The 14,154-nt window shown below is 53.9% G+C and overlaps 1 protein-coding gene across 1 annotated transcript; it reads left to right on the top strand.

Moving 5' to 3' along the window:
- Positions 1 to 1,312: 1,312 nt before the first annotated feature.
- NHLH1 (nescient helix-loop-helix 1) lies at positions 1,313 to 1,723 on the top strand. The gene has a single exon (XM_067560294.1). It carries the CDS (start codon positions 1,313 to 1,315, stop codon positions 1,721 to 1,723), a length of 411 nt encoding a protein of 136 aa, XP_067416395.1.
- The last annotated feature ends 12,431 nt before the right edge of the window (positions 1,724 to 14,154 follow it).

The raw sequence follows: 14,154 nt of genomic DNA, 5'->3' as shown, positions 1-14,154 counted from the left end.
CTAAAGCATCTTGCCATAGGCAAAAGATGCTCTACAAAGAATGTTTTAGACGCTATCTATCTATCTAGTTTACAGACTCTGCTAGCAATGACAGCTCTCCTTAGCACTGAGAGCTTTCTTTAGAACCCCTCTTCATTTCCCTGACTCCAAACTTTGTTTCCCTGTCCCCTCTGGCTTTGCTCCCAGCCCTGGCCCAGTTCTGTCCCAACCCCGGTTGGGAAAGGGTGGCTCTGGCTGGCCTGCCCTTTCCCCAGACCCGTGCCTCCTGCTTTGGAAGCATCTGTGTGAGACCTGGGCTCTGCCGAGCAGGGCTGTGACGGCGGCAGAGGGAGGGGAGATGGAGAGCCAGTGTTCCTGGCCTGCATGCGGCGTCCCGGAGGGAACAAGGAGCCAACTTCCATTTGGACACGTCAGGCAAAGCAGCTGTGTTGGGTTCCATATGTCTGGGGTGCCAGAATCCATGACATACGGGCTCATTTAACATACAATAAGCCCCCCCCCCCCCCCACAGTCTGTCTTTCCCCCCCTCGCTCCAATCCACCACCTGTCATCTCTCCAGAGAGCCAGGAGAAATGGCTTCCATCTAGTCCCACAGCCACTCCACCGGCTCCCTCCTCAAGGCCTTTTCCTGCAGCCGTGGGGCACTGCAGCCGCTGAATTCCTGCCTTCTGCCCACATCGCTGGCAGCCATTCATGTGTCGAGCTGCATCCGTTCTCTGCACCAGGCTTGGCTGCTTTGCTGGCTTGTGACTGGAACTGTTTGCTTGTCCTAAAGGGACAGATGAATCGAACTTTCTTTCTTTCTTTCTTTCTTTCTTTCTTTCTTTCTTTCTGTTAAGTGGGAGCAGAAAGTTAGTGAGAACTCCATTTGTTTCTGCTTTCTAGAGCACTTTGGAGCCACTTCCAGAGACTGGCATCTGAAGAAGGAAAACCGCCTCGCACAGCGCGCCGAAGACAGCTCCTGCAATCTAGAAACACACACACACACACACACACACACACACACACACACAGAGGAGAGATTTATTTATTTATTTTATATATTTATTGAAAATGTATTTAAATTATTTATTTGGAAGAGTGTTGATTGTGTGACTAATTCCCTGAGGAGAGAGGGCTCAGCTTTGAGATCCCCTTGGACGGATGTTTTTTTTTGAGGATGATGATGTGACCCAGAGAAAAAAATACTAGAAGCGGAGCAATTCTGCTTTGGAATCTTCTCTCTCTATCCCCATACACTGCTGCCTGTCTGTCTGTCTGTCTGTCTGTCTATCTATCTGTCTGTCTGTCTATCTGTCTATCCTTTGAAAAGATGATGCTCAATTCAGACCAGACGGAAATCGACGTGCCCCTGACCCACTCAGAGACGGAGTCAGTCTTCAGCGACTGTGGCGGAGGCGGTGGCCGCGGGGGCGGAGTGGAGGAGGCCGGCAGCGTTGGCCTGTGTGCCCAGTCCCGGCTAGCCGAGCCGGGCGAGGCTCTGAAAAAAGACCTGCAGCACCTGAGTCGGGAGGAGCGGCGGCGGCGACGGCGCGCCACGGCCAAGTACCGGACAGCCCACGCCACACGGGAGCGCATCCGCGTCGAGGCTTTCAACATGGCCTTCGCCGAGCTGCGCAAACTGCTCCCCACCTTGCCCCCTGACAAGAAGCTCTCCAAGATCGAGATCCTCCGGCTGGCCATCTGCTACATCTCCTACCTGAACCACGTGCTGGATGTCTAAGCCACTGAGCCCACACCTGTCCGCCCCTCTGTCCGTCTGTCTGCTCCATCTCTTACCTGAACCCCCAACTGGACATCTGAGCCGCAGCAGCACCATCGCTCCTGGGATCTGGCCCATCTGTCTCTCCGCTCCTTCCACCCGCGCCGCAGCCTGGGTTGGTGACATGCCAACAGCATGAACCTTTCAGGCCTTTTGTCTGTCTGCTGCATCTCTCCCAGCTGGCACCATACACGGGGCTCCCAACAGGCCCTACCACGAGGGGCTGCCACGCCGTCTGAGCTGACGCTGCCGGCAGCACCCCAGATCCAGGCAGACAAGTGGGGGAGCTCGACACCCTGGGGAAATCTGGCACACCTTGCACGGCCTCGGGGCTCCCTACTTTTTGCACCCTGAAAAGAAATACCAGAGGTGCTGCAAAAAGCAAAGACATGGGGCAGCCCCCAGTCCCGGCCCCACAAAGATGAGAAAGCAACAGCTTTCCTGCAGGGTCCAGAACCTAACGCAGGGTGGAAGGTTCCCGCAGATGGAGGAGGAAAAGATCATTTCCCTGCTTAGATCCACTCCAGACCGCACAGACCTTGTCCCCTGTCATGACCCCATCTCGGCTGCAATCAGGGCAGGGAAAGCTGGCTGTGGGTCTGTCACTTGGGGGTGGGGAGGAGGAATTTCAGTGCCCCATCGGGTGAGAACTACCCCCAAGCCTGGATCTCAATCTCCCAAACCAGTTCCCACTTCAGCAGCGTCCCAAAGGGCAGAGTCTGCTCCCGTTGCAGTTCAGAGATTCCAATCTCCATTGCCCTGCTGTCATTTATATCAGTGCAAAGGGAGTGTGAACGGTGCCCAGCCTGACTCAGGAGTGTTTTGCACCAGTGTAAGTGACAGCACAAAGTGCAGGACAACAGGGAATCAAGCCCAGGGAGTGTCTGTTGGCTGTAGGCTCTGGTCCCTAAAGCTGTTTCTTTGCCTCCCAAAATCGATGGCCCTAATAGGAGGGGGTCAAACAGGGACAAGAATGTGGTGACTTTACTCAAGATCCAGCCACAAATCACAATCCCAAACTCCACCGACAATCTCAGCTGGCCGGATCTGGCAGTGCACAGTGAAGAAGTGAGGCTGACCTCGTATTGCCATCCTTAGCCTGCGGAGTTAATACCCTAGTGTGATGAACGGGAGTAGTCAATTCACCCCTTTCTTAGGGCTTCCGGCCTCCACTCTCCTTTGCCATGCGCCTTGTGTTGTCATTAACCCACATGCAAAGCAGGCGTCAGGCCTTGTCTACGCTGGGATTTCACACCGGTTTTAACCCCTTAGTGGAGGTCACAAGTTACTGCAACAGAGCATAGTTTGCACCAGTGCAGTCTAGCCCAGTGCCAGCCTGGTACCGACTGGGGCCTGCGCCGGGTTTGCACTGGGGCAGCTGCACCTGAGATGTTGCCAGTGAGATCTGGCGCAAATGACGGCCCCGGGGTGCAAATGAACGGGAATGCGGGTGACCCAACCCCCGGGCAGCTGTGCAGAGCTCAGCCCAGGTGGGCGAACGATGGGGCTGAGCGTCCTCTCCCGCTCCCTGGCCTAAATCAGGAGCCATGCCATTGAAATGGAGTCTGAGCCGAGAAGCGGGCGCAACGGCCCCGGGATACCAGCCCTCCGGCGAATCTGTGCGGCCCAGAGCAGGATCTCTCTCCAGCCCCCTCCTTGGATCCTGGGCCTAGCCCTGGATTCAGGCGGTACCCTGCACGTCCTTGGGAACCAGCCCCAGCTCAGCACATCCCTCCATCCCCCCTTTCCCATGGCAAAGCCAGGCCTCGGTTCGGTTATTGTCAGAGAAAGAGAATCTGATTGGCAGACGTTAGAACCAAAGAGAAAGGGTGTTTGGCCAATCAGGTCGCTGCATGAGCAAACTAAACGAAACCCAGGTTCCGGCAGCCAATCAAAAAGGAGCTGGTGCAGATAAGTGAACACGCATGGACTTTGCAGGTCTGAGCTTGCAAAAATCTATCATCTATCTATCTATGTATCTATCTATCCCCATTCACATCTATCTATCTCTCTGTATATCCTTTTAGCTACATCCCCACCCACCCTCTCTGTGTCCATCTTCTAGCACGTTCTGTCTGTCTGTCTCTCCAGGCATTTGACCACAGTGGAACCTTTCCCGCTCCAATTGGGGGTTCGGATGAAATTCAGTGGCCAAATCTGATGAAAAAGTTTTTTTCCCAACATGCTGTTCTAATCCGGCCTTGTGTTCCCAGCTCTGCCGCTGATTCGCTGGGGCAAGCCGCTTCCCCCCCATCTCTGCCTCAGTTTCCCCCACCTCTGTATAAACAGGGAGACTGATACCTACCTCGGCCTCATTCAGACTGGTCAGCGAATGTCTGCTACGTGCTTTGGGATCCCTGCATGGCAGGGCGTTATGAACAGTGAAGATGGAGAAGGATTTCCCATCCGCATACAGTTCAGCGGGGGAAGCCGATCGACGGGAGAACAGGGCCGACCCCCTAACCTCCTTCACTCATCAGCCACGTCTCTGTGCCACAAGGATATTTATTGAATTAATTTATTGCTAAATGTTGCTATTTATTTGTGGGGTTGTGCACTTTTTAAAAAAAAGAAAAGAAAACGAAAAGCGACTGTGGAGGGGAAAAAAAAAGTCCCTTGTATATAACGTGCCCATGTGTGTGAGTCTTTGCAGTTTAGAATGTACAAGGATTTATTATTTATGATTGCAGAAGAAAGCTGGGGAGTTGGGGAATGAAATTAAATTGTGCCAGAGAAAAAGAAAGCGCTCGGATTTGGAAAAGAGATGCTTCCCTCTTTCTTTCCTGGGTTGTTGTTTTTTTTTTTAGCATCTCTTTTTTTCTGTGGCAGCTGGGTCATTTTGCGAGCGTTAATGGACGGTTGCGGCTACGCTTGTTAAGACGGGCGGGTAATCAAATCTCATGCTCAACGCATGAAATGATCACATCAGGGGTCATGGATTTTCCTCCTGCCACACACACAATTGGCAGAGGGTACTGCTCCAAGGAGGAAAGAGTCTGGCACAGACAGGATCCAGGTGCGTTGCACCTTGAACGTGGATCTGAACGGGAGGGATCACAGAGGGTTTCTGGGGTTTTGTCGCAGGCCGATTTCTGCCATAATTGTGGGGATTTTGCATCCCTCTGAATCATCATCTGTTTAAGGTACTTCTCTGCCCTCCCAATCTGTGTAGTGTCTGGGCATCGTACAAATGGGGAAACTGAGGCACGGAACAGCTACGTGACCAGCCCAAGGTCACGCAGTGAGTCTGCAGCAGAGCAGGGAACTGAAGCCCGGTCTCTGAAGCCCAAGGCTAGCGCCCTAACCCCTGGACCATCCTTCCTCTCCCCCGCCGTCGGGAGTGAGCAACTGGACTGATGGTCTGACTGGGTGCAGCAAACCCGATGTGCCTACATGACCAAATCACCTCCCTTCCTATAGTGGGAGACAAAGGGGAGGGGCGGGAGTCTCAGCACCAGGCCCTGAAGCACCGGTGGATGGGCAGGAGGTCACGAGGCCAGGCCATTCTCGCCCTCTGCCCCACATGCTCTCCCTTCCCCCCGGCTCGCAAGGCTGGGACAGCTCATCGGGATCCAGGCGACCCTGAACTCAGAGCAGAGTTTGCACACAAAGCAAACCAGCACCCCCCCTTCCTCCATGTTTGACCCCCGCTCCCGGCCAGCGCTTCAGCCTCTCCAGAATCTCCCGGGGGCCTGTGAACCTCAACGGTCCCCGTGAGGTCGAGGCTTTAAAAGAGCCTGTTGAAAGAGACACACAGGAAAGATCCAACCAGTGGGAGAGGGATGGGAGAGCCCACCCCCTCCAGTGGGGTGAGATGAGCAGTGAGAAACTAGAAGGCTAAGTGACTTGTCCAAGGCCACACGGGGAGTCTGTGACACGCAGCGCGGATATAGGCTTGTGGCTTGACTGCCCTCCGTCTCTGTTGGGTTGTCTTCCTCGGGGCTGTGTTCTCTTCACACTGAACCAGTCCTCCAGTCACGAAACTCCACTGCCCTCTGCAGAGCGACCCCGGGCTGGTGGAGATGAGATGAGGCAGAGGCCTCCAACAGGTCAGCTTTTCAGAAGAGCCCCGGGCCAGATTCCCAAGTCCTTGGCACCCCCAAGCCAGGCCAGATACCCAAAACCGCCGCTCCCGTTCTCAGCTTTCCCGGCTCTCAGCTCAGCACAGAAATAAGGGGCTGCATTCTCAACCAGCACCGAGCACCCGGCAGCTCCTGGTGGGACACGAGGGGCTGGATTCCCCAAAGAGCTGCCGAGCGGCTCTGAAAACCCAGCCACTTAATTTGGTGCCTAACTGGGAGCTGGCCTCTTGTAGGACATCTCACCTTCGCCTCCCTGGGAGTTAAACCAGTCAGGTAATTTGTCCGGGTTTTCGGAAGTTAAATCTTACAGCAAATGCACAGGACTTAGACGCCTCGGTCACATGCGTGCTTTTGAAAAACTGCCCCCGAATGCTCCTTGAAAAGGGACAGTCGTGGGAGTGAAGGCCCATCCCAGGGTGGACTGGGCCCTTTAAGAGGGAATCACTCCAGTCCACAGAGCCTGAGAGAGGGCAGCTGGTCTCTAGGGGAGTAGGGAGAGAAAGCTGCATCATAGACCGTAAGGAGGGGGAGGTTCTTGCAGGAGCCCTTTGACCCGGGGCAATGGGTTTGAGGCAGCTGGAGACTTCCAGGGGTCCAGTTGAGTAGCAAAGACAGCAGCCAGGTAGGTCCCGAGAGGGGTATGCCAAGGCCGAGAGGAGCTGCAGAGAAGGGAATAAATTAAACCTATGGGACAAACCGCCTGTGTGGGGTTTATTAAGGAGCCCTGATGTGGGAAACTGAGGCAGGGTGGCAGAGGTGCCACTGGGAGGAGTTCAGCAGGTGACTGACCCTGTACAAGGCACCGAGCTCACTGGGTACCTCTCTGCATATGTGGGGGCCTTTTACACCTGCCCTTCAGGGACTAAGACCCAGATCCTCAGAGGTATTCAGGCTCCTAACTCCCCTCGATGTAAGTGGAAGTTAGGAGCCTAAATACCTTTGGGGAGCTGGGCTGAGGCTCCTAAATCACTTTGGTGCTTTTGGAAATTTCCCCCCTCACCTTCTCGTTCTGACTCTGTCTCTAAATAAACCAAATAGGTGCCCAAGCCCCTTTGCACGCCGCTTGAGGTTACTCGGGTTTTTCCTCTCCCCAAGTCACTGTCCTGCTGGGACCAGAAAAGCCCTGCACTCTGCTGCTGCGACATTCTGCTCGGGACACCCAGCAGCGGGAGCCGCCGTTACCCCACTCACTCAGCAAAGGTGAGTGTGTCAGCTCCCTGCCATGCCGGTCTGTCTGCTTCCCCCGCCAACTCCTCGAGGGTCTGCCAGTCAAACCCTGGCTTGCGAGGCCCAGTCCATGAGCCCCGGTTCCTGAGTTCCCCCCGAGACGTGTGTCTGCGGCGTCCGGTCCCCCTCACGGTCCCAGAAATGAAGTTCGCTGCCTCCCGAACGACAGAGCACACAGCAGCCGGACGGCTCGCTCTTTAATTCAGTGTCACCGCACTGCCCTGCTTATAGGAAAACTGAGACTGGTTAAGTGCCCTAAGCAAGAGAGAGAGACGGGCATGGCTACGAACACAACACAACACAACTCGCTCTCTAGTGATAGAAACTGAATTCTAACAAGTTACAGTCTCTGCTTACACAGTTTCTTACTTCCCTCAAGTTACCAGCGTCTCCAGCTCTCCGGATGAGGAGATCCAGTTTTCTCCGGCTCCGAGGGTGCTGTAACCTCTGTCCCCTAAGCGATAGCTCATGAAAATGGCTTTTTGCTCCCCTTATATTACCCAGACTCCATTATCTGTGCCTCAAAAGCCAGGAAGTCTTCCTGCGGTGCAGATCTGTCCCCCAGCGTAACTGCTAAGCTGGCTTCTCCCCCACTTGTTAGCCTGATGACTGGGTTTGCCTTGTATATACATGTCCTTTCGTTTTCCTCTGCCTGTAATCAGGCAGGTAAATGCATGTTCCTTTGTCTAGGGCAGGCTGGCTTTATGCACGGCCTCAAACACATTTCCAGCAGACATCTATACTTCCTGGCACTCAGCCTGTACACACACCAAGCAACGCTTTTCAGAACCAGCACCTCACTAGTTTACACATGATACCTTACACGAAGCTTTTTAGGTACGTATTATGGCAACAGTGTGATGAGCGTGTCAGGCCTGAGCAGAGTTACAGTGGGGTGGGCCTTCTGCCAGCTAGCCTTGAGGGTCGCGAACGCCCCCTTCCATCTCCCCCAGCCCCTCTGGCTGAAGCCGGGAAGAGAGTTTGCGGCTCCTCGCCCTTCATCCGTGTCCTCTGATGGACGGGTCCCTGCGGGGCAAGTTGCAGCTGTTCCTGGACTTGCTCCGAATTTCTTTACGTAATCGATTGGCCTCAGCTCCGTGGGACGCATTAAAGAAGAAATAAAAAGCATGGCAGTGTGGGGGAGGGAACCCCCAAGGGACAGTGACGGCTCTGTCCTTGCGAGAGCTCCACCATACAGCCGTGAGCCTGCAATTACCCGCGGGTTACAGTCAGGTCCCAGGGGCGGAGACGTGACGCAGGCCAAGCCTGGCCATGCGTTAATGAAGGGGAAGGAGGAAAAAAAAAAAAAGGGGGCAGCTAGCAAGTCTGGGGCCGAGGCAGACTCTCCAAGTGTGTCTACATGGCAGTGGGGAGCCAGGGGGGACAGATCTGTGTGAGCGTGCTCGAATAGCCAGGGAGCTGCTGGGGCTCCGGCAGAGGCTCAGGATAGCCACGGGAGCTGGGATGCAGGGGTAAGGTGGGCTGGAATTCAGTGGCTAGCCCGAGCCTCTGGCGGTGCCACGATGTCCACAGGACTCCTTCTAGCGCACTCGGGCCAGCCCTGCTTTGCTACCACAAGAGTTTCCTAACATCTAGCTGAAATCTGCCTCGCTGCAGATGACGCCCCTTGTTTCTTGTCCTACCAGTTTTGCACAGTAATTTCGTCTAGCCTCCGTCTCCTGGTTTGCTCCTGAGAATATCACGTGGGACTGGGTCAAAAGCCTGGTTAAATCAGGTACGTTTCTCTTCATCCAACACTATTTAAAAGCGTATTTGCTCCTGCCTTCATTTAGCTTTTGGGATGGCCGCGTCCAGGCCTGGGTGTGAGTTTGACCATGTAGTAACATGTGGAAGTCCCAGCCTGGGAGTCCTACAAAGGACAGTTTTGCTTCTTGGTTCTGTTCCTAGTTCTGGGAGGGGAGCGAGGTCTAATGGTTAGAGTCGGGGCTTGTCAGCAGGACCGCTGGGTTCTGCTATCTGCTCTGGGAGGGCAGTGGGGCCATTCTATTCCTAGCTCCAACTCCCCGGGAGCTGGGGCGCATCACTTCCCCTTTCAGTGCCTGTGTTCAGACGTCGGCTCTGACTCAGCACCTCCTTCACCTTCCCTAGCACCGACTCAAGCTGGGCTCTCAGATCTGCCTCCAGCCTTGCCCTGGGGGCCGGCCCCTGACTTTAACTCTGTCTCTCCATCCCAGGGGCCCTCAATTAACTGGGGCAACTAGGTGTGTGGAGGATGCTGCCTCCTTTCCCAGCCCCTCCCCCTACCCCCTGGGCTGCTCACAGGCCCAGGATAGACCAGGCCCTTTCCCGGGGCAGCCCGAAGTGCGAACAGACAGATTAATCACGTTACGAAAGTGTGAACATTCTGTCCCGATTTCCCAACCGGCTGTGGTGCCCATTGTCACCCGCCCTGCCAGCCAAGCCCCTGACATATGGTCCTTATTGTGCAGCGCACAATGGAAACACTTCATGCTAATTCAGACACTAGCTCTGGCCTTGACGTCTTCTCGGAGTGCGTTCGTTTTCCAATGGGGAAACAGACAAGTTTGCTTCCTGTTTGCTTTTCACTCTATTTTTCTTAGAAAGCTTTTTGCACTGGCCTTTGTACCTTTGTATCTACATTGCCATCCACAGCCTCTCCATCGCTCTCCTTCCTCCCCTCCGCAATATGCCAACCATCTCCCTCCCCACCGACAGTGTCTGTGGCTGATGTAGGTTGTCTATCGCACCCCTCGCTGTGGTACCTAAGCACTGACTGATACCAGCTCCTTCGTATAGTGTACGAAGCGCACTGGACAAATTCAGCTCCTTCCAGAATTCATCGCCCCTCCTGGTTTTCCATCGTGCAGAAGATTCAAGGCAAGGCAATTCTGGGCATTGCAGTGTGCAGACATGGGATGAATTCTGGCCATAGACAGGGATTGCCCTGTGCTAGTCTTAGTCACCCCAAGGCCCCAGCTGAGATCACTGAACTGGCTGCTGTATGTACACACTGTAAGAGACAGTCCCTGCCCCAAAGAGACAGGGCAGACCAGGGATGGGAGGGGGTGCAGGGAAGTGACTTATGCAAAGGTCACCCTGTTGGTCAGACCTTTGCTGCTGCACCCCTGCACTACACATTAGCCCACACTGCTTGCACACCACACAGCATAGCTACCTGGTGCAGCGTAGGTAATGGGTGTTCTCCAAGATGCATCATCTGATGCTGGTGAGACGGGCGCTATCATCACCTTTTCAGGTCACACACAGGTTTTTCCTCCACACACTCTTGTCCTATGGCCCCCGTGAGAGAGGCACAACATGTGAAAGCCTGTGGTGAAGTTACTGGGGAGCCCAGGAAAGGGAAACTGAGGCAGCAGCTAGCTTGTAGCCAGACCAGGTAGGTGGTGGTGGTGGTGTGACAAGCTCCAACAGGACGGAATCCCACCAGTCAGAGCAGGGATGCATCAACATTCTTTGATGGGAGTTTGCTGGAAAAATTCCTGACCCACTCTAGTCCATACGCCTTCTTAAGCGTGTGTGTGTGTGTAGATCTGTGTTGCATCTGTGCCCTTGTATGCGCTTGCCTGCCAGTCTGCACATGCACTGCTCTGTCCCCATACGTGTGTTTGCAACAGTGTGTGCATCTGCGGATTGGCGTGATGGTTGGCGTGTCTTAGTCTGGGGGCAGCCTCATTATTTATTCCCCTCCGTGTCTGTGCCTAGAAGGGGCTCTGGTCGTGCTGGGGCCCAGAACACCAGGTGCGTGAATGTGCAGCCTCCCCCAGAGAAGCCTGTGCAGGCACAGGATTGTTTGCACACTTCATCCTCCCAGCCAGAGTCGCAGCACTGCCGCCATCTGGGCTCCCCAACGCTCCAGCCAAGAATGAAAGGTGAATGTCGACCAGTTCCCACCCAGTGCAGACAGGCCTGGGGAGATGGGATGAGAGGAAAGCCCCCTCCTCTCCACCCCTGGGGTCAGGGTGCAGCAGGCTCTGCCCTGGGGATGCAGGTTTGGGGTTACCCAGGAACCCGGCCTGGACACATTGGAAGCAGGCTGCTTCCAAGAAATCTGCTATAAGAACTCCCCAGCGCTTACCGCCTCCCTCCTAGCATGGGACGTGGGCTGCTGCATGGCAACAGAGGAGGTGTCTTCCTAAGCCTCCAGGACATGCTTTGCCTCAATTTCCCTGTAACCAAGGCCTGTGCCTAGGATCCGGGGCCAGCACGGAGCCGATTTGTCTTTGTGTGAAATCAGGAAAGCAGCGTGGGCAGCAGAAGTGCCTCTTGCTATCTTGGTGGTAGGAGGGGAGCAGGGTCAGTTTCTTCCTCAATATAGTCCCCTCTCTCTCCGCAGGCCAAGGAGGAGCTGAGCTGAGGCTCCTTTGTGACAGGGACTTGAGGGAAGGACTGAGCCGGGCCCCTCCTGTCTGGAGCCGGCTGCAAGTTTTGTATTGAAAAGTGGGTTTTGTGCAAAGTGGCTTTTTCTCCAAAAAGGAGAGTTCCGCAGAAAAGCACACGTTTGCCCACCAAGTTTACAACCCAGAAACCCTTTGCATTTTTACATTTTCTTCTACTAAAAACCAGAAAATGAAAACATCGCCGGACCTCATTATTTTTATTTTCAGAAACAGAACGTGTTTGCCGCAGGCCACGTTTTTCAGGGTTTTTTAAACTAAAAACAGGGGGTTTGTTTTGGGGTTTTTAAATTTTTTTTTTTTTTTTAAAGTACATTTTCAGGGGAAATTCGGTTGCAAACCAAATGTTTTAATTATTTTTTGAAATGCCCTGTGCAAAGCAATCAGCACCGTCAGCACATCCCTGTGCCTCTGACACCACTGGGGGGGCCGGATCAGCTGGAGATGGCAACTGAGGCACACAGGCACAGCTCTGATGTCGGTGGAATTACACACACGTACACGCCTACTTAGGCTCATCCTGCACTGACGTACACCCCTGCAAAGCCCATTGAGACAAATGGATTGTAAATTAGAGCAGGATCCTGACCTTACCTCATCTATGTGGGTTTTGGGAAGGGAGGGGACCCCTCCTCCAGTCTAACCCAGAGCACATCTCCCCATTTCTGATAGCCATGGCTTGAGTCTCAGCAGCCTGCACCCCTATGGGCTCTGCTGTGATTCTCCAGCGTCCTTGGCTAGCATTCCCTGGCGTGGTTGTCTCTCTGCTCTGAGTCTGCAATGCCCTCTGCTGGTCTCAGAGAAGAGACACCTTCTCTTCTCTAGCTTCTAGTCAGTGCTGGGCCTTGTGGTCGATCATCATGACGCTGCTCAGCACCTCCCAGCCATAGAGCTCAAAACATTTTCTGAGGGTCGGTCAGCACCGCCGTTTTTACAGGTGCACAGGGGGGGAGACTCATCCAGGGTCCTCCAACAGGTCAGCAGCAGAGCCGGGAATAGAACCCAGAGTCCTGAGCCCCCTGTCCTTGCCCCACTGATGACTTGTAGCGCAGTAGGGCCTAGAGGCCCTAGCCTCACTGTGCTAGGTGCTGTACAAATATACCACAAACAAGATTACAGCCAACAGGTGGGAATGACAGACAGACAGACGTGGGGAACAGAAGGAAAAAAGGATCCCGAGACATACCACTTAAGGGAGGAGAATTAACCATTGGCTCAGCTCCCCAAGGATGTGGTGAGAGCCTGGGTGTCTTCCCAAAGGCTCAGGGGTTCGCTGTCATGACCCCATCCCATCTAAGCAGCAGAGCTTAGCACCTCTTTTCACGGCACCTCTTCCGTTAGGGCATCCACCATGCGTGTGAGGTCATGGGGGCAGAAAGCAGCGTGCTCTGCAAAATGAATCCCCGTCTCTCTTTCTTTACAAACTCAGCACTGCTAAGCGGGGTGGTCAGGACCCCTGGAAACCTGTCCTCCACCCCAAGTGGAGAATCCCCTGGTGTAAATAGTAACACCCTAGTTCAGTCACAAGTTATTGGGCTCCTTGGTGGCACATACACAGTAGGGAAGAATTAACCCTCCATGGGAGGAATCAGCGGGGGCAGAGTAGATGATCCACATTGGTCCCGTCTATCTTGGAGATCGATGCATAGGGGACTCAGCTCAGCTCTGTGAGCGGTGGCTGAGGCTAGGTTCCTGGTGAGGGCTGGGCAGGACAGTTTCCCAGCCCATTACCAATTTTTAAGATTTCAGAATTTTATCCCATCCCAAATTGAGACAAAAAGTCACAATCTCAGATTTTCGCAAGCTGACCAACCAAAACTGGTTCCGGTCCAGGCAATTGAAACTTCTCATTTGGATCATTTCCAAACATCCCCTGTCAATGCTGACCTTTTTTTTTTTTTTTTTTTAGTCTAAATTTAGTAAAATTTCAAAACACAAAGTCGTTTTGACCGAAAACCCGAAAGCTTTTCATTCAGGAAATGACGGAACATTTCGAACATTTCAAACATTTCTGAACTCTTCCCAGCAGCAGATTAATCGAAACAGATGCTGTTCTGCAACTCGCTGATGAATCGACATTTTGGGGCCAGAAACCAGTCAAAAAATTCCCAGCCAGCTCCATGAATGTCAGTGCTATGGGGGCGGGGGAGGTTCCTATTGAAAATCCTGGCTCAGACCCTCCGTTTCTCATTCCCACTCAGAGCCCTGGCTGCCTTTTGCCCACTGAACGCCCCGTCAATGCCCCATCATTTTAATTGATGATTATTTATAGCATGGCAGAGCCTAGACCTGTTGGTACAGATCAGGGCCCCTTCGTGCATTGTAAGAGACAGTCCCTGCCCCACGGTGCTTACACTCGAACTAGACAAGGGGGGGGATCAGGATCCCAGTTGCAAAGGTGGGGAAGAGAAGCGAAGGGACGGTAAATGATTCGCAGAGCTAGGAACTGAATCCAGCTTTCCTGCATCCTTCCTCTGTCATGAGCCTTCTGGGAAACCAGGCAGCAAGGTGGAGGACTGCTCCGAGGCAGGCTTCAGTGGCACGTTCTGGCCAGGCTGGATAAACTGCGCCTCGCTACGCCCAGAGCAGCCGCTCTCATGGCCATTCTCCTTCCCGGCCACGAGAGGGAAGCTGTCGCCTCACTGTGGTTCTGCCTCCGTTGCTGTGGCTATAACCTGGGCTCTGC

Source organism: Emydura macquarii, unplaced genomic scaffold, assembly GCF_026122565.2.
Source record: "Emydura macquarii macquarii isolate MOO-44397 ecotype Brisbane River unplaced genomic scaffold, CSIRO-AGI_Emac_v2 contig_2273, whole genome shotgun sequence".
Classification (NCBI taxonomy): domain Eukaryota; kingdom Metazoa; phylum Chordata; order Testudines; family Chelidae; genus Emydura; species Emydura macquarii.
This window is presented reverse-complemented; position numbering and strand designations above follow the sequence as displayed.